Source organism: Cinclus cinclus, chromosome 3, assembly GCF_963662255.1.
Source record: "Cinclus cinclus chromosome 3, bCinCin1.1, whole genome shotgun sequence".
NCBI classification, from domain to species: domain Eukaryota; kingdom Metazoa; phylum Chordata; class Aves; order Passeriformes; family Cinclidae; genus Cinclus; species Cinclus cinclus.
The window spans coordinates 53,263,263-53,283,289 of record NC_085048.1 but is presented as its reverse complement, the minus strand read 5'-3'; the positions used below and the strand labels follow the sequence as shown (position 1 = coordinate 53,283,289).

Sequence of the window (20,027 nt, the reverse complement as noted above, 5' to 3'; positions counted from 1 at the left end):
CTGACATTTTCAGGCCTGTGTAACTCTATCCCAGACAGTTTTCAGATCCATCACAACTTCAATGGACCATGTCGCTGCTCTGTCAGATTCCTTGCTAGTTATTTGCACTGGTGAAGAGGTAAGAAAAGTCCAGCTCTAGAAATGTACTAATACAGATGTAAGAAACTACCAGAATTTTAACTTCAAGCCAAGTATTTTTCTGAATCAGGCAATCAGCCATTTGGCATAATGATTTATAAACAGCTGCCAGTACACTTATATATATACATTTATTTACAGATAATTAAATAACCAAAAAGCAGGCTTCTGAACTATGCCACAGAGATGGTTTATTCTGACCTACGCTATTCTAAATACAGGAAAATACATTTTTTCAATGTCTGCACTATTGAAAAATCTTTTTGGACAGTTTTTATTTTTATTACACCAACTAGTTTTACAGGGGAAAAAAACCCAAGCTTGCAGATGAAATTTTTAGTACAAAAGCCATTCATCAGGTCTGAAGCAGAAGCTAAAAACAAACTGAGAAAAATTAGAATTCAATTAGAAATGTTGCTGGTACCTCTGGAGCAGGGAAGTAATTTCTTATGGATTGCTTTCCACATATGTAAGCATTTCCAAAAATGCTAATGCTATATCAAGAGATACAAAGTATTAGACTTTGCTTTCTTTCACATTTCTGCAAGCCTCAGCTAGAAAACTTGATTGGCAAACATGACAATCACATTTACGGGAGTCAGACATTGTCACTAGGAGGTTGAAATCTGGGATCTCTCTACTCACTTTAACTCATCCTGAGCTATTTTGTCTTGCATATTAAGATCTCTGTTTCTCATCTCCATGACCATTCCTTCAGCCTCACTCTGCAGTTCTGGAAGACTCTTCTCCAAAGTCTTGTCTTGAGTTCTGAGTGTCTCATTCAGTTTTATAGCATCTTCATTTGCAGCTGCAGGAGACCAAAATATATTTACGTAAGGTGTTAGCAATTAAAAACAACAGATAATCTGTCAACTCTATCAGCAAGTGGAACACAACTTGCACTGGTTGTTTCTGCTGTGAAATATAAAGGATGGTTATTACTCCAATGCCCAGTAACAAATGAGAAAGCAATATATGTTTCATCAAAACTTTTATCTTAGTTCAACTTTCAACACGATAATTAAAGGGGTCTTTATACCCAGTATAAGAAATACATTATTTCTCCCATCTTCCTCCCCTTGAAAGAAAGAATTTGCACTGAACCTTCAAAACAAGCAGAAGATAGTTTGCTATGCTGCTTGTAGAATTAAGGAGCAGGCAGTACAAGCAATGAAAATCAGGCTTAAATCACTTTTGGAGAACCGCAAAATATGTCATTTTTAGAATTCAGACTTAATGGTACTAGGAAGAATAAACAATCGTGAAATTTTAGAAAACAAAGCAGAGGAGGAGTGAAAGTTACCCACAGATGTCTAAACCCACTCATATGTTTAGAAGAATATACCCAGAAATGGAAAAGAAAAATATGAAGGTTGGAATACATGCAGGTACACTGTAAAAGTGTGTGGAACAGTTGAATTATTCTGAACAGATAAGCTGTACACACAGGATCCCACTCAAGGATGGACTAAAATCTTACTGCCATAGCACACCACACCACATTAGAAGAGCCACTTTCAGAAGCAACTAGGTCATTTATGGCAATCAGTTCCATATTCAATTTTAAAAAATACTGCTGCCCTTCCATAGAGCTCCCAAGTAAATGATTTCTCTGAAATGGCACCATTCCTGGCCACAGGGGTACTTACGAGTATTAAAAATTAAATCTTTAATTAAAGAAATTAAAATCAGTCTTTCAAACCTCAATAAATTATTATTTCATCTACACATTGCATAGGTTTAGAGCAAATTATGAAGAAAATTCATTCATTCATTCTTGGATTAGCTGATGAGAGCTGAGTTTGTATCTTTAACAATGAGTGGTTTTGTGGGGGGTAGTGATGTCTGGAGAAAGACTACACTGTGCTCAGATGGATCATGGACAACTTCTATATGTACTATATTATGTATCATCACTAAGGTACCTCAGTACAGGAGGAATACATTTTTAATTAAATTAATTAATTAAATAAATAAATAAATAAAAATTCAAAATATTCTATTAAAAATAGTGAGTAACTTGTTACCTTAATGGAGAAAATGAATATGTTAGCTAAGCTTTTCTTAGGTTCAGAAAAATTTATACCCAGTTTTATCCTTCTCTTCTCGTAACCATGTTTTGTTTTGTGTCTTGGTAGAATGCAAATATCAGAGTCCAGTGGTGGTAAAAGATTTGGGTGAACTGACATAGACAAAGGCTAGGAACTGCAAAGCAGAGAAATTCCATAACTAAGAAGGAAAATTAGTTACAGCTACTCAGAAGTTCAGAAAGCCAACAATCAGCTCAGTAGAAGTGGATAAGCAGTCAGAGTATGGTCATTAGAGCCAATCACTACAAACCTCTCACTTTTAATGAGGAGTTTTATCAGTTAGGTAAAAGGTATGAATGAGAAGAATGTAGATGTGTTATGAATCACCAGTGGTAACCAGCTGTGAAAAAAAAAAATTTACTGGGACATTTTTAGGAGAGCTTACACAGGCAAGTTTTATTCCTCCGGAAGAGCAAGACACTGAAGAAACCTAATTTCATGCTTTGTACCTGTGGTTTGGAAACATGGATATAATTTTTAGGAAAGGAAGGGAAATTACATGAAGGTGAGTAGGAGATTTGGGAGAACACTCTTTCGTGTGATTCAGTCTAGAAAAAAAGGGGCCAAAATGGAATATGATTCCTCTCTGCAAATATAGCTGGTGGTGGGGGAAGGAGGAGAAGTACTAGGGAGAGAGAAAAACATCTATTTGAACTAAAGAACAAGGTTGGCTATGATAAACAATGATAAACTAAACATGACTACTTTTTGCTAGAAATGTGAAGTATGGCAATTATGAAGAGTATTGAAACTGCTTCCTCTATCCAGGTCTTGTGTATTTGTAGAAATTACTTTGAAGATGTGTTTTAGAAAGGTTTTGGTAGTAGGGGAGTGAATGCCTCAACCCACAAGGTACCTCTCAATCCTATGCTCTTGTATTTAATGTATCCTTAAAATGTTAACTTGGCCACTAGGCAAACACATTTATTTTAAGGTTTTTGTCTACTTGTAAGATACTGCATAAATTTATTTCACCCCCTCTATGTTTTCTAATGATGTATTTCCTACTGCTAAACCTGCTTGAGGAAATTTTTATTTCGTTACAAACACAGGGCATAAACTTTGTAGAGTCGAGGAGTTTGTTTTGTTCATCATCCCAAATTCATCCTGAAATAGGAAGCACACAGTCTTTTGTTTAAAAAAATTCTCAAAAAATTGGTCACTTTTTCTTGTTGCTTTTCCCACAGTTTTTTCTTGTCAAAATTACAAATCCTAAGGATATTCTAAATTGCTGTTCAGTTCACTTCCAAAGCACATACAGGGATGTGTTACACAAAAGGCAATGTAAAATGTGTTTTATAGCACTTAGACAAAAGTGGAAGCTTCCCCTTTCAATGAAATAGGCCTTCAGAAGCATAGATACTGAAACTAGTACTGCAGTGAATATTTGGAGGAGGAAAGAATTGAAAAGTCTTTTTCAAGTAAAAAACCTGTCTGTTTTTGCCAATTATTTTAATATTTTTTAGCCATTATCTTATTGAATAGCTTTATGAAATAAATAGTCTCGCTTCTTAAGGCCATCTAGAATCTATTTTTCTCATAAGCATTTACTGCAGTGTTAAGTGCAGTGAATCAGTCTGTGGAAGACAGAGCATTGGCTTTGGCTCCATGCTTAGGTAGGGTTAGGAGTCACTTGCAAATTCTAAGCAGCAGATGTTCATTAACAGCAAGAAGTAAATGTATTTTTGAAGTAAAGTTGGTGAATTAAGACAAAGTGCCAACATACCATGTGTTAAAATTACATCAAATTTTTTACTAATATGTATTTTCAACTGCTTTGAAAATAAACAAAAGCTAAGCCCCGTTTGTTACTTCGTCATAACAGAAACTGCAGAATACTGCAAAAACTGCAGTGACTTTTGCAGATAACTGCAAAAATCCTGAAGAACATGCTCAGTTTTCTTCTAGTCATTGTTGATAATTACCAATACATTAAGCGTTCATATAAACTGCATATACAGATTTGAACAAAAATTTGAAGACAGTTTACTTCCTTTTCTTCACTCAACATTTTAAGCGCATGACATTTTTTAGCAAGTAAAATCTTCATCACTGTCTCTCAGACTCTTTTCCCCTATCATCCTCCAGTTTTCTTGAGAAACAACTCAAGTAATTGAAATTTTTCCCAATACCTTCAGCAGCTTGGAGAATGCCTTTGACAAACTGTCCAAGAGATTTCGCTCTGTCATTAGTCCTCTCGGCATCCTGCCTGGTCTGCTCGCCATCTGCTGTCACCTTGGTAGCCTGGTGATAAAAATTCAAGGAAAATATAATTAATGAACAGGACAAGGATGCACTGTTATAATCCCACTGGCTGAATCCATGTACAAAACTTTCCTCAGGCCAGAGGCAATCAATGAATTATTGATCAGATGCATGGGAAATGAAATGCTCTGTTCAAGTACACAATTAAATTTTATTACCTTTTCCTTTAAATGGAAATTGGAAGGCTTTATTTTAGGTTCTTAGAAACCCTACTTGTGTGCAGCAGCACATCAGTGGAGACAGGATGAAATTATCCACTGAATAATAATATCTTTGCTTAAAGAAATGCTGTTTGGAACCTTTTAATAGATTCTTCAGGGAATACTTCCCATAGTTTCACAATTGTGTACTTTTCAATTGACAAAGTGCAGCAGGCATCATGACCTCTTTGCTTCTTCCCTGGAGGTGCTCTCCAAGAGACAGTTCATTCCAACAAGCAACAAGAACTTTAAATCAATACATTAATTTGACCAAGAAAGAGAGAGAAAAATAAAGAGGAGTTCTGTGCCGCTCTAATGTTTGAAGTTGTTTGTTTATAACATATTCGGGTGCTCAGTAAAATTTTTGCTTTCTGTTACTAAATGCTTTGTAATTGTAGTGAATCACAGCAGCAGCAGAAAGAGACACATCTGCTGCAGACCTGATAAACATGCCAAGGAAAGGGATCATCTTGAGCTCTTGAGGTCCCTATTTACAAAACAGACCCTTTTTTATTAAAAAGAAGCCAAACATTTCAAGACACAAAACTTGTTGAGCTGTACTGCAAAGCAAAAACACCAAAAACAACACACAAAGCAAAACCCAAAAAAAGACCCCAATAAATAAAACAAATAAACTCCCAGGTTTTTTTCTTCAGGGATTACATTCCCCAAAAATCTTGGAATAGGGCATTATGAATTTCTCAGTCTCCATGAAATGGCTAGAAGGTCAATAACTCAAAATGAGCTTAAGCTTTCCCTGACTTGAACTGCACAAATTGTTCCTCCCTTACAAAAGCCCACACTTTTCAGTAATAGTCAGAGAAATAGTAGCACTTTAACACATTTATTTTTGCCTGATTAACTTCTAGATGGTAGCCCTCAAGGTAATTTACATCTGGGTTTCTGAAATGAAATCCCTGACATTATCAGTCCACTTAGAATTTTGGGCTACTTTTGAGTAGTTACACTGAAAGTCATTTACACTGAAAGTAATTTATACAAAAACAGTTCAGGTAAATAGAAATATACAGGAAGAATTAAAACCTCTGTGGAGTTAAAAGACTGAGGGGATTTTGTTCTATTCCATCCCTCTATCAGTAGAACATGTCTTTTCACACTTACACAGCTTTAAACATACCCTTTTTATCTGCCTGGATACAGAACTAAAATATTGTTACAGTCAGCTGTAAGAGGCAATTGGGATAGAAAAAATGGCAAAAATTCCAAATGGTCTTGCTGGATCACTGCTCTAACCCTGCTTGGCATTTCTGATGTCATTTAATTCTTCATGTAATTGAGAATAGCTTATTATTTATTGTCAAACCCTCCACAAGCCTTTTATTATTTGAGTTTTATTTGTTTGGAATATTCACATTCAGTTTTATTATACTCTATAATATCGCTAGTTCTTTGCTACAAATGGTATTTTATAACTTACATATTCTTTTCTTAGTTTTGATTACTTTTTCAACATTCATACTAATTCAAGTTAGCCACTTTAACCTCTCTATTTATGACTGAATAGCACGTACCACATTTTTGTGAAAATTAATCTGTCATTGAATAATTTTCATTTCTTTTCTGTGACAGCTCTCTTTAGTACTTAAATCCCATTCAGGTCCACTGAAGGCCTTCTGTATATTGACAGAATTTCCTTTGCTGAAAAATAGGCTTTTGCTTCATTATCTGGTCTAGCTTTAATTCCATAAACCATATTAAATGGCAAACATCCTTCATACTGTAGCTGGCCATTCCATGGCTAATTAAATGTTTTCATTCTTTAATAATTTTCTACATATTCAATCTACTACAGCTCATAATTTCTATAAGGTCAGTTTACAGCATCTTCTAACATTTTAAACAGGCCCAAAAAACTCTCGTTGTGGAAGCAGTAAGGGTCAGGCAGACTGGACCCAGAACACGCGTTTGGAATGAGTCTTCAAGATGTTATCTGGATACAAATAAAACTTTTTGGCATAAAGGAGATCCCTACCACAGATATCAGTAAAGAAAGTATTTGAGATCAGTGAACATGCTTTTATGATGTCCACATCTTATACCTAGTGATGGAGGTTCTAAGAAAGGCTTTGTCCCAGTCTGGAGTAGCCACTTAGCAGTTTAAACTATAAGCAAGTATTAGGAATTATTCAGACTTTTTTGTTGTTTTGTTTTGGTCTTGTTTCTGTGTTTATTTAGCCTGAGGACTTCATCAAGCCTTAAAGAACTCCTCTAGATAGCATCTGGAGGGTGTCCTACAGGAATTTCTCCAGCTAGTGAGCTGCAGACCACAGAAGGAGGTGTAAACACAGACATCACTGTACAGATGGAAGTTCTTGGCTCTCCAAATGTTCCCAGCTATTGCAAACTAAGTTGCCTCTGCTACTACTTCCAGAAATTTTCACTTTAGAGAAATTCAGTACTTTGAGAGAAAGGTAAAAGTTTACAAACACAAAAGAAGCATTTCAATCAAGGCAAGTGATTCTGATCCATCTTTCTTGAATGCTCTGAAAGCACCTAATTAGAAGGGAAGTGGGGGTTTTGACGAAATGCAGTGAACTGAAAAGAACTGGAGATATCAGGCCTTCCTTTAGTGGTAGGTGCAGGAATGTGCATGCAGACATGTGAGTAGTGCATTAATTAGTACTTGAAAGACATTAGGATCTTCTATATGGCAAAGTTAATGAAGCACAGAATAATGTAAAAGAAGGGAAGGGAGTGCTACACTGAAATAAGAAATCATTGACTGACAACAGACCACAGGGAAGCAAAATGCCTGGAAGTTTTGTAGTGATTAAATACTATTGTCTGCTATAATTTATCTTAAAATCATTAGAATTTTTTTTTCCTGGAAATGGATTCCTCACCAACCATCACCAGCTTTTTTCTTCATCAGTATTGGTATCACTTTGAAAATAAAGTGAGCCTGCAAATCAGATACAAGGAAAAACTTTGGTATCTGTGGTGGTACTATGCATTGCAAGGCCAGCCATTATGCAGTTATCACTGCATCTTCATTTGGAAATGAGCCTTGAACACACTACATCAGGATTCATGCTTCTTTTTGGAACACTATTCTTATTTACAAATATAGTAGGAGAAAGGTAGGTAGGACCTGCCACCAGTTGCCAGTCCCTAAATTAAAAAAAAAAAAAAACAAACAAACAAAAAACCAAAACAACACCCCAAAGTACTCCAAACAACTCTGTAGGGATAACTGGAAATCATAAGGCTACTTAGTCATCATAATGATGAAAAACTGAAAAAAGGGAGTGGTGATAATGTGGCATCCACAGTAATTTGCCTAAGATCACATTTTTGATATGTTTTTCCTTTCAAGAGTTGTTTACAGAAGGTCAGAATATGCATTATTTTAGTTCATCTCTACAGGGGAAATTGAAAAAGGATATTATAAATATTATAAAGAGCAACTTCACAAAAGGACAAAAAAATTGTCTTAGCCTAAGACTGAGAAACAATAATAGAAGAAATATAATCTTCCCTACTTGTAGAGCTGACATGGGTTAAAGTTCCAGCTAGACTTAAAACTACTGCAGCTGCTTCTTGCAGAAAAAAAAAAAAATAAAGATCAAACAGAAGTGGAAAAGCAAACTTTCTCATAATGTCAGTATGTACAGCTACTGGTGTATGCACACACGTGGGTGTCTACATATGCAAACACATTTCAGATGCTTTCTTACCTACTACCCATTTCGAATTGAAAAAAAATCACACGAAGAAAACAGTTTCTCTGAGAACTTTAGTTCCTTAAGCCATGTACAATTTAGAGACATGATGCTAAAACTGCCTGGAGTTGATGTGATTCTCTGGGGTGTATGTCAATCAGTACAGTACTCCACATCTTTCTTACTTGGTTCTTTTAACTCACAAGCATGAGTTTTGGTAGTTCTTCAATGTACTTTGGACAGCTTTATTTATTAGTCTAATTAGTTTCCCTATTATTTCTCCACTAGGTGGCACAATTTATATTATTTTCTTACTATCTTTACTGAAAAAAAAGATGAGGTCTACATTGAAATAAAACTTTTGTAATAAAAAGAGTAAATAGCACATCTACTGAAACCCAGAAGATGCTAATTATGATCATAAATGGAATCTAGAAGACACATATTTAACTAAACTCACACATCGCTTTTGTGCCATCTTTTCCAGATAATTCTTGGGTGATCTGTATAGATGTGAAAAAGCTTTCTTACCTTCTTAGGAAGTTTTGCAGAAAATATATGTCAATATATTGGCCCACAAAAAGAGATTTTTAGAGGACTTGCTGCCATTTTAGACACTGAGACTGAAAAGCATCTTATAATTCATCTATTCATTCATGTTTAATGCATATTCACAAGGTATCTGTCATTTTGCAGCCTCAACCAAACCCATAGACCTCAATGTGATCACAGACATACTCTTGTCAGTAGTTCATCCATTTCTGTCACCAAGGTATCCAGATTTTCTTGGGCTAGCTGAAGAAATCTCTCTGGTGCTCTCTGAGGTGAAAGCAAATGCTGTTGGGAAAGAGATGGAAGAGTGAAAAAATCTGTATGTAATGGATGTCAGCACTTCCAAATACTGAAGAGAAGCAGCATCAAAAACTACAATATGTAATCCCTTTTGTCATTGACTCTTGTCACATTCATCCAACAGGCTTTTTTCCAGGAATCTCACATAACCACTTTATAGACCATCAGCACGAAAACGATTTTATTTGTATGCAACATTGCTTTTCTATACCTGAAGTATAACTCCTTGCACATATGTTCAAAAATCACTGTTGCAAGATTTATTTATTAAAGTAGGTAAAAGTAATAACTGTAATACTTATTTATCAACCAAAGCAAGCCTGAAATAATTAAATATTGAATTTTTCCTCTTCCCTGAACCTACTCACAGCTGTATGGTTGAACAGAATCAAGTAAAGTTGTACTGAAGCTCTGTTATTTATATATGTGAATACTGCTAACATACCTTTAATTCCTGGGTCGTGTTCTCAAAACCATGTAACAATTTATATGGAGCAGGAAGTGGACCACTGAGATTAACACTCAGGATCATCTGGTTTAGCTGATCCAGGTCATTGAGAAGGAGTCCTGTGCATTCATCATCACAAGCTGGGGGAGGAACAACAAAGCTCATTTCTTCCTGCTAAACACTTTAGACATTTGATTCAGATATCATATGGTACACATGCAATTCTGTGGGAGGTAACACTAATTTCATACATATTACCCCAAATGTGTAGTGTGAGAAAAAAATGGAAACAACAACTAGGGAATAGGAAAGACATTATCACTTAGGATTTAATAAAGGACATTTTAATATAAAACACAAAGATCAAAATTGGTAGGCTTACTTCACAGAAAGAGGAAATAATTTTGTCCACTGTGGACAAGCCAATATAAAATATTAAATTGTACAGGTAATTTGGGTGAAGTTTGAGAAAAGCAGACGGGCAATTTGGAAAATCTAAGGAGCTCTGTAAGAAACATAGTATGCTTATGGAATTGAATGCAAGGAAAAAAACCTAAAAAAATTCTATATAACAGCACAGCCAAGTGTACTAAACCTCTAATGCAGACAGTTGAAAGTATCCAGGTAAAAATACTGATAGTTTTCTTCTAATAAAATGGTTTTCTCTACCTCTTTTTACTAACCAGCTTATAAACTTTTCATGCATGATTCTTTTCTTGCAAGTATCCATCAGGATGAAAAATATTGTTGTGCGCTGCATATATCAAAAATTTTCATTCCCCTCCCCCCACCCTTGCTTTTGATTAACTATCACAAGACATCCTCATCTTGTATCATTTATGCAGCAGACAGCAGAATTCTTCATTCTTTAGAACAGAGTTGTGGGAATACCTTTCCATTTCTCTGCATAAAGAACTGGCAAACCCAAACATCTCAGGAGATGAAGCAAACTGTGAAACAATGAACTCACTGGTGATGTTAAGAGATATGGAGAGTTTTACCTAGAGTTTTACAAGCGTGTAATTATTTATTTCAGCAAAGCTAGGCAGTTTAATAGCTAAAAAAGCCCTCTAAGCAAAGTGCATGTTTTTGCAGAAAAGAGAAGTAATTTTCAAAAGAGAATTACTTCTTTTTTCCTGAAATCTATTCTTCATGTAGATTAAATCTTTTTTGTTCATTAAAGTTTTCACAGCTACATAAATATGGTTCTTATTCTGTTGACTGTTCAATACAGGAAAGACAAAGACTAGAGTCAAATATAGGGGAGAAAAAGTAAACTATTTCAATACACCATGAAACGCAAGAGGTGATTGAAAAGGAGACAAGGTAGATGATGGATTAGCACAGTAAGAAGTGGGTGCAGAAAGGTAGATACTACTGTTATTTTAAGACTTTCTTTTTGCATTTTCATTGCTTCTATTTGCAGACTTCTTCCTCCTATTTCACAGTATTTTGTTACATAAACTGAACAGCACTGGAACTGCAGTCAATAACTGTGGGCATGATACATTCTGATTTATGCTCCTACATGAAATTTAGCCTCCCCCCCAACTTATTATCATCCCTGTTCTTGCCATCTGTGTGCTTGCCTTTAGAAGCCTGAGAGAATTCAAGGAAAAACAAGTTTTACAGCAAATAATGTTTGTTATATAACAAACACCTGTTCTGTAGCTGATCAAGAAGGTAAGGAGGCCTGATAATCATTTTGCAGGATGAAAATAAATTATCTTGAACCTGAAAAGATTTGGCCTTTACAGTTTAGTTTTTGCTGTGTTTTTTTTTTTTTGTTTGTTTTGTTGGGTTTTTTTTATCTTCATATATTACTTCTTTTAAGAAATAAGTGAAATCTATTCACTTTCAGAATTTTCCTAGTGGTTGGTAAAAAATTGCTAAAAATTTGTTATGTGTTAGAGACAAACTCAATTCACACTAATAAGAAAAAAATGAACAGCCCATGAAGAGATGAAGTATTCTCAATGAGTGGGCAATCGATAAGTGAGCGTTCAGTATAAATTAACACCTCTTGCACAATAATCAGGTTGAAAAGAGGAACTGCATCGAGTGAGACCACAGCTGAGTGGATGAGACAGGACTAAGCTACTCCAGTATGCAGTCTGTAATGTACTGTAGCTATGGGAAATATTTCAAGAGCATGATTATATTTTGCAAGACTAAATACTTCTGCGTCTATCTATAAAGCTGTCAGGATAAATTTGTGTCTAATATTACCAAATGCAGCACTAAATTCAGATCATTACAGCAGTGCAAGCATGTCAGAGCAAACCATGCAGTCAATATTACAATAGTTTAACAAGCAATTAATGCAAACTACTGCATTTTCCATTTTCACCACACTTTTCCATGCACACTAAGTCTCTAAGGATTTTGACTTACCTCTTATGAGAAGCATGTCCAAAGTATGCATGCCAAAATAAATTCTTTTAAGTTTACAGACATCTAATCATTTATTGCATCTAACAAAGAAACACAATGGGTAATAAAAGAAACACATCTGAGTAACAATGTGTTCCTCAAATTGAATGATTACCTGACACAATTTTGCTTTAATACATTCATTTCACTGAAGATTCAGAAGACTGTGTTATGACTACGAAATTTTTGGTCTAAGGACAACCATGCAATATCTGATGCGAGGTAGTACCCTGTGATAGTCAGTGACTTTTCAGTATCAGCTTCCTGTCATTTCAAATAAAGTGTTGAATTGCTGTTAGGTCATTAATCTGCTCGCTATTACATACTTTTTCCCATTTTGACACTAGTCTCCAAATAATAAAATAGCCTTCCTGTGCCTTCTAAAACAGAATCCAGCAGAGAGCTGAAAGCTTTATCTTCTTTGCTACTGCTGCTGGTTTCAGGTAGCTTACATGATCAATATGTCTCCAAAACATGGGAAAATTCATACCCAGATCAGGGTCTAAAACACTTACTTGGTTGTATTTCTGATTTGTATTATCTAGAAATCTTCATCTGCTGGTTTTGATACATACCAGTAATAGCTGAGCTTAAACACTGCTTGAGTTGGGTGAAAGACAAGAGTGTAGGTCTAAACTCAACAGGACTGCATGTATCACAAAAATGGAGAACAAGTGGTAGCTTATCAGCTTCTAGGCCAAGCGGAAATGTCCTTCCTAATTGAGTCCATGAAGCCTGAGAAACAGTTGTCCAACACAGACACAAATTTAATTCTTACAGCTGAGACACACAGACACACAGCATCACTCAGAACACTGAAGAAGCGAGTCCAAGGCTTCATAGATGTAGTTTTACACTCGGGATCTTTTTTTTCAGCCCATTCTGTGAAGGCTACTAGCTCCTGATGAATTCAGCACTGTGTAAGAGCTGGGAGAGGCTTTGTTTCACCAATTCTACAAGATCGACCTCTGACAGAGACAGCATTTCTGCCTAGTTCTGAATTTGGAATGGCTGAGACCATGCAGCTCCTCACTGTTTTATAAGGAAAACCTCGATTCTGCCAGGACCAGTGGCCAGGAGCTCCCTTGTGCTTCTTGGTGTAGGACTGTGATGAAACAGAGATTGACAGATGGGAAAAACAATCCCTCTCATTGCAAGCATCAGTCTTGAGTGCAAATACTTAAATGCCCAAGATCTGGTATTAAAGGAATCTCATTATATAATTTTTTCCTTCTACCAATATTGAATATTAAATACATAAAGATGAAAGTTTGTGGAACACAGTAGAGGCTGAGAATATTTTTCTTTTCTTTTGCCCCACAAGACTGAGTTAAGAAAAAATTCCTAACAATCAAATATCTGCTTGATCTCCCTGTGCCATTATTGCTTCCTGTTCAGTCACACCAACTGCTTTACGTTTAGGCTTTTTCTTGACCCCAAGGAACATTTGTCACAGGAGCACATATCCAAGGGAAGGTTTTGCAGTTTGTGTTGCAACACAGCTCAAAACATTGAAGACCTTTTTTCTGAAGTCTCCATTGTATCTTTGACAGGTACCCTGAAAACATTCGGAAGGTGAGTTCTGACTTGCCATATAATGTACAGAGCCACACAACAATAAAGCCTTGAAGTTCTCACCAGGATCATTTTGTTCCATAAATACGGCACAGCAGCGAGCAGAGTCACCATTCTAATAACACTGTCATCTAGGCTTCTTCATTTTATGTACTACAAACTCTACAACTCAAGTGAAGTGTAATGTCACAAGGTATAACAAAAAACACACAAGAGGATTACTATTTCTAAGAAAATGCATGATTGCTACAGGCTTGATTCAAAGTCTGAGACAAGATTTGGGAGAACTTTTGTCATACTTGACAGTATACAAGGATGCTGGCAGCATTATTAAAATTAATTTCCAACCATCACTATTTATTCTTTGGGTACTGACTTTTTCAAAAGGGAAGGGAAAGGGAGCCTACAAAGTTAATTGCTTGAGACAAACAAGAAAGTATTCATCAGCAGAGTGTTATGAATATCTGTATAGGACACCCCAGATGGTTGATTTTGGTTGGGGAAGTAATCTAGCTACTAGCAATTAGAAATTTTTGTGATGTGTAGTAGACCATACTCTTGTATTACTTTTTTTTAAGATCTACTTTTTTGGATATGATTTTTCATTCCCTGATGGCATCCTAGAGAAAACAGAAAACTGAACAGAAATTGTTCAATTCTAAGAATACATTGGGAATGGAATTTTGTCTGTGCCATGCACCTATAATTATTTTACCATTGTTATTTATCTGTAAGTGAAATCTTCCCTTTTAAGCAGTGGCTTTCAAAAAAACATGCATTCTATTTTACCTGCAGGTCTCTAAAATATAACTGTTATAACACAGCACTGAGCAGTGACATGCACTAAGCAACTGAAAAATGACACAAGAAAAGAACCAGTAAGAACTCGGTAAATGTTTCATCTATATCTGAAATAGATCACTTTACTGAACATGCATGCTTCTTTTTTTCCCTCCACCTTTTCACTGAAAATCTTAACTTAAAAAATCTTTAGAATATTTATGATAAGGGGTGTCTTAAAATCTAAACATTATATTTAATGAAGAATACATTACAATATTCTGGATAGAATATCTCTCTGATCTGATTTAAATATGCATTATTTGGTTTTTCAGGTCATACTGTGTGGTGACCTTTTATAGAATTTGCCAAAAAAATCATTATTTAAATGTTAATTCTTTTTAAAATATTCAAAATAAAATTTCACTTTCTTAAACTTTAACTATACCATACTAACAGGACAGCTTAATCACACTATGTCTTATACTACTTACAAACACTTTTTCTAACATGGGTGACAGACTGTATTTGAATATATTTTCTTTAAGTTAGACCACTTCTTCTGACAGGTACAATGCAATTGCAGTAGTTGAAATGGAACTACAAATGAGCAAAAGTAGGTACATACATTCGGCTCATTTTAACTACTGAATGCAAACAAGATTCTGCTCTTGACACTAATTAATTTTCTACACATTAAGAGCACCATTGTTTTTACTTTCAAGGTTTTGTTACAACTGAGTTGGTCAGAAGGGAATTTACTGAGTTTTGCAATCGGTTGATATATGAAAGCAAAAATACATTGTATACAGGACCAAATTCTCAGCTGCATTAAACTCAGATTGGATCAACACAGTATTCTGAGAGCAAGGAAGGAAAATTTCAAGGTTTCCCCAAAGGCATTTCTCATGGCTCTTTGACAGAACAAGGGTTATTAAAGCACATTAAGGGCTGCAGCAATGAATCCCTACCCACAGCTGCACTCTGAAGCCTGAGACATACCAGACACTGTTTGGGCAAATTTCCACAAAATCTAGGCTTGCCATACTCCCTTGGACATAGACCTGTGCACACCACAGACTACACAGGTTATTGATCAGGCTTATTTTCTACCATGTCATGGGTATTCTACTGCGTTAGCAAAGACAGGTTTGGAGTAATAAGGTTGTCAAGGAACACTTCCTTTAAACAAGAGGAACATCATACAGTAAGAGCTAATAGGCATAAAAATGTCTACTGTAATATTAAATTGCAGTTTTTGCAATTTATGATATGGTTATTATTGATACGGTATCAACAGTAAAAAACGACTTTCTGTGACAGGGAGATTTAAAGTACATCCCATCTGTTCCTATAGGTGGTTCTTATCTTTATGACAAAAGAAATCTTCTCATTTGATTCCTCACTTGTGGTGCTCAAATAAAATTTCCATATGCACATGTGAAGAACTGTTTTTACGGTGAAAACTGAGTATTTAGTTAAAGTAAAAATGTCATTAAAGATAGTGTAGGTATGTTTCAACACATTCAAATATGTTACAGTTAAAACAGATATTACAGCAAATAGCATCTTTCAAAGCAAAAAGGTGGAAAATTTCATTTGCCTGCAAGCAGCTTTTTCCATTCACAAACAGGATTTTTAACCTTATTATCCACACAATGAAATAGCCTGATTAACAAATTGTAAAACCATTATAAATGATAACTTGCAATTAGGCTGTTTTGTACAATGAAATTCTGTCATCCTGGATACCCAAAAGACTTTTCAGAGTACTCAAAAAGTAGAAGACTAATAAAAAAAACATACTAAGTCATGCCTGTGATTGGAAAAATAGGATAATACTGACAATAAGGTAAGAGCTATTCAGGATATTGAAAAATGAAGTAATTTTCATGTAGATACTCTGTAAAACACAGTCCGTATTTTAAAATTTCTTAGCTGTAACACTTATGAACTTGCAATTACAATTCTCTTTGAGACATAGACCACAAAATGGAACTGAAACCACAGTTATTTCAGCAAAGGGACCACTTACAACAGTTGCAATCATTTTGCTGCTCAAAACAGAGCTTAAGATACTAAGTTCAGAATTAAGCAAGTCCTGAACTATATCACACTGCAGGAGAGGAGAAATTTAATTTTCTGAAGTACATTATGCTTTTAATCAATGAATCAATGCCATGTTTTTAATAGCAAATAAATAGAAGCAATTATATCTATATTCTCAGTAATCTTAGAAGCTTAGTTCTGCTAAGTCCTGGTGACTGTCTGACAGCTGATCACAACCATTAGGCTGAGTGAAAACATATTTGGCATTGTGTAGTTCCTGATCCTATGTTCCTAATATCTTCCTCTTTAGGCAGTCCAAGAAGCCATGCATTCCATTCTTGAATTATATGATGCCTTCTGACATTTTAAGCACTTTATTTATTTTTCAGTTTGCTTTTAAAATATTTGAAATTTCTTTTTACCATTTCATTTTAATACCAGAGAGGTGTGCACCTGTGGGTATTGAGGTACAAAAGAAATTAATTTTTTGGAGAAGCAAGGAAAAAAAAAAGTAGATGGTATCTACTTTTCCTGATGTTACATGTCCCTCACACAGGCACCCCACTCCCCATGAAAAAGCTTCAGTTAAAGATAAAACATTTAAACCAGCTGACTTTGCCTTGTCAAGATTTTCAAATGTGCACAAATTAATAAATATTATATACTGTGGACTTACTGGAGCTCTACCAGTATTCTACTGTAAATTTAGCAATCATGGCATCAAAGGGGAAAAAAAAAATCACAATAATGTTAGTCCCTCCACGTCCTCGGGAAGACGGGGAAGAGGAAAATGCCTTACTTCAGTCAGAGCTGACCAAGAGTTCTAGAAAGATTTTGCTACATTTTTTTATAAGATATAAGCATATAACATTATGTATTATGAGATTATAGGCTCAAAACAAGCACTATCCAATATAATGAAAAAAAATCCAAACAAAAATACAAGAGAAACACTTGGTATGTATCAAAATTGAGGGTAAAGATATTGAGGACAAAGATACCCGTACTGTAAAATATAAATTATTGCTTTAGGCTATTAGTTCTCTACTTTTAGCAATAGAAATTCTTTGCTGGATATAGTGTACTGTCATTCCTTACATCTTTTAAATTCCAATGGATTGCTGTTGAACCAACATGATCAAGTAAACCTTAGTAAAAATTTTGTACGTGCCTCAATGCATAGAGCATTGCAATTGTTGGTTAAATATTTAGGAGAAAACTAAAAAAATCACCAAGAGAAAATACTGTCACAACAGCAGCGACAACCTTTAGTAAAATTAAAGACTCCAAAAAGCCAAAAATAAGTCCTTCAAAGCTTTTTTGTCAATTTTCAGTGATAAAATTAAGTTATTGAGAGCCTTCTTAGCACCTCAAGGCTTGTGAAAAAAAGATTGGACCAGATGTCAAAGCAGTAACAAACCTGGCAATTATTTTCAAAGAAACCCACACAACTCACTGCTGAACAAGCAGGCTTGAATTTCTGAAGTACGACAAACACAGTGAGAAGTTATCCAAGATTCCATTAGTATACGTACAAATGCATTTCGTGCCATGACGCGCATGCCGATGCTCACAGCCAGCACACTTCCACCCCGTGAATCCGGGCTTGCAAGTGCACTGCCCAGTGACAGGGTCACAGGGGACAGGCACGGAACCATATGGATCACACTCACATGCCTGGCAGGACCCTCCTGGAATTTGTGGGTTTCCTGTGTAGCCAGAAGAACATCTAAACATTGCAAATACAAAACAAGGTTTGTCCAACTGAGACGCAGCGCACACAGGATATTTAGCAGTATTTTAAATGCAATTAATACGAACATTCACAAACCGTTAAAAAAACTTTGTTGCTTCATGAACAAGAGAGAAATATTGCAAACTGTCTAACAAAGTGACTTCTAATCAGGACACAGAACAGTCTGGATGGAGGAGGCGTGCAAAAGTGATTCCACACCCTCAAGAATTTTCAGTTAAATTTCTATTAAACCACAACAAAAAAACTCCTCCAGTATCATTGTTTGGCCTACACTTAGCCACTTGTGTTTTGTGTCAGACATGAAATCGCCTGGTAGACATTTGCCAATTTTGATCATCTTAATCCCTCAGTGTTTTGATGAATAGGACAACAGAGGCTGTTTAGGTTATTATAATTCAAAATTTGGCATTAAAATTTTTATATGTAACTGTCTTTCACAGTCAATGTCCATGAGGGCAAAACAGTCACTAAAACAAAGGGTATGAGTGACATCAAGATACACTATTAGCATGGCATCTAATTTTAGCTAAATTTTTTTAGCTTCTGAGCCCTGAAGGAAAAAAACTCCTCACACATCAAAAAGTAAAACTAGGACAATATCTGTGATATAAATAACACTGATTATCAACTTAAAGTTGTGTATATAAAAATTGTCTATATATAAAAATTGTCTATGTCGGCTGAGTTTTGACAGCATATAAAGGAGAAATAAATTATCCAAAGGCATATATTTAAACAGTAGTAAATACATGCTTGTAACATCAAAAAACATTTATCTCCTTCATGCCTTTTCCTCATTTCATTGTCCCTCTTTCTGCTTTTTCCAATCATCCTACCTTTGGCAGTACTGGCCTTCATATCCAGGTGGGCAGGCAGTACACCGGTAGTCACTAGGTCCTTCAGCAACACAAGTAGGGCTAAAACTAAAACAGAAGTAAATAAAGAATTTTCTTCTACTCTCACATCTTTTCACTTTGGTGAGCAGTGCAGAAGGGCCTAAGAAGTTCCACTCTTAATGGAAATGGCATCATTTTCATATCTGTTTATAAAAACCTGTGAGAGGTCTCTCCTTTCTATTAGAATTTTTGCAAATGTCTTGCTTTGATGCTTGCACGGTTTGGACAAAGGCTCTAAGAGCTATAGCCTTGTGTGATTGAATGGTGCTGTCACTCACTGTGAGCAGGCAAAGGAAGCACTGGGAAGGATGTGAAACAAAAGATTCAGAAAATGAGCTAATAAACATTCATCCTTTCCAGCCTGATTTCACTTTATTTTGAATGAAATAAGAAAAGCTGGGAAGAGTTTACTTGAAGGTAAGAGGGAAAAGGGAACAAAGTCATAGCTGTGCAGAATCTTCCAAAAAAGGCAGCATCAGAAGACCTTTTCGAGGATGGATAAGAAAAGCCCAGTCTAAAGAGAAAAAAGAACCCTAAAATTACCTCCTTCATGATGAGGGAGAGGTCTTTTTTTAATAATTGAAGACATTAGATTTTCTTTTCTAAGTAAATCTACTACTGACTGTAGTGTGTACCTGCTGGCACTGTGCAAAGTAGCATTTAGTTGAAATGTTAGTGTATTAAGTGCCTGCACAGGCAGTTAAAACAAACAAAAAGGGCAGGTAGAGCAAAAGAACAGAACGGAGTATTAAGATGGTGCAAAACCATAAAACTCAGCTCTTTGTGCAAGAACTAGAAAAGCACAGAGGTGGTTAGTGGTGAGCCCAGGGCTCCTTCTTGGAACAGTACAGTCAGCATCCTC

At 35.6% G+C, this 20,027-nt stretch overlaps 1 protein-coding gene across 1 annotated transcript in view; it reads right to left on the bottom strand.

The window, feature by feature from the left end:
• LAMA2 (laminin subunit alpha 2) overlaps window positions 1-20,027 on the bottom strand; it is a gene marked incomplete at its 5' end in the record, with an annotated part of 255,146 nt that overhangs the window by 70,849 nt on the left and 164,270 nt on the right. Inside the window, 6 exons of the mRNA XM_062488976.1 lie at window positions 784-946; window positions 4,361-4,472; window positions 9,115-9,213; window positions 9,674-9,816; window positions 18,049-18,242; window positions 19,106-19,192. Coding sequence (XP_062344960.1) covers window positions 784-946; window positions 4,361-4,472; window positions 9,115-9,213; window positions 9,674-9,816; window positions 18,049-18,242; window positions 19,106-19,192 — 798 coding nt within the window. The remainder of the gene's footprint in view (window positions 1-783; window positions 947-4,360; window positions 4,473-9,114; window positions 9,214-9,673; window positions 9,817-18,048; window positions 18,243-19,105; window positions 19,193-20,027) is intronic.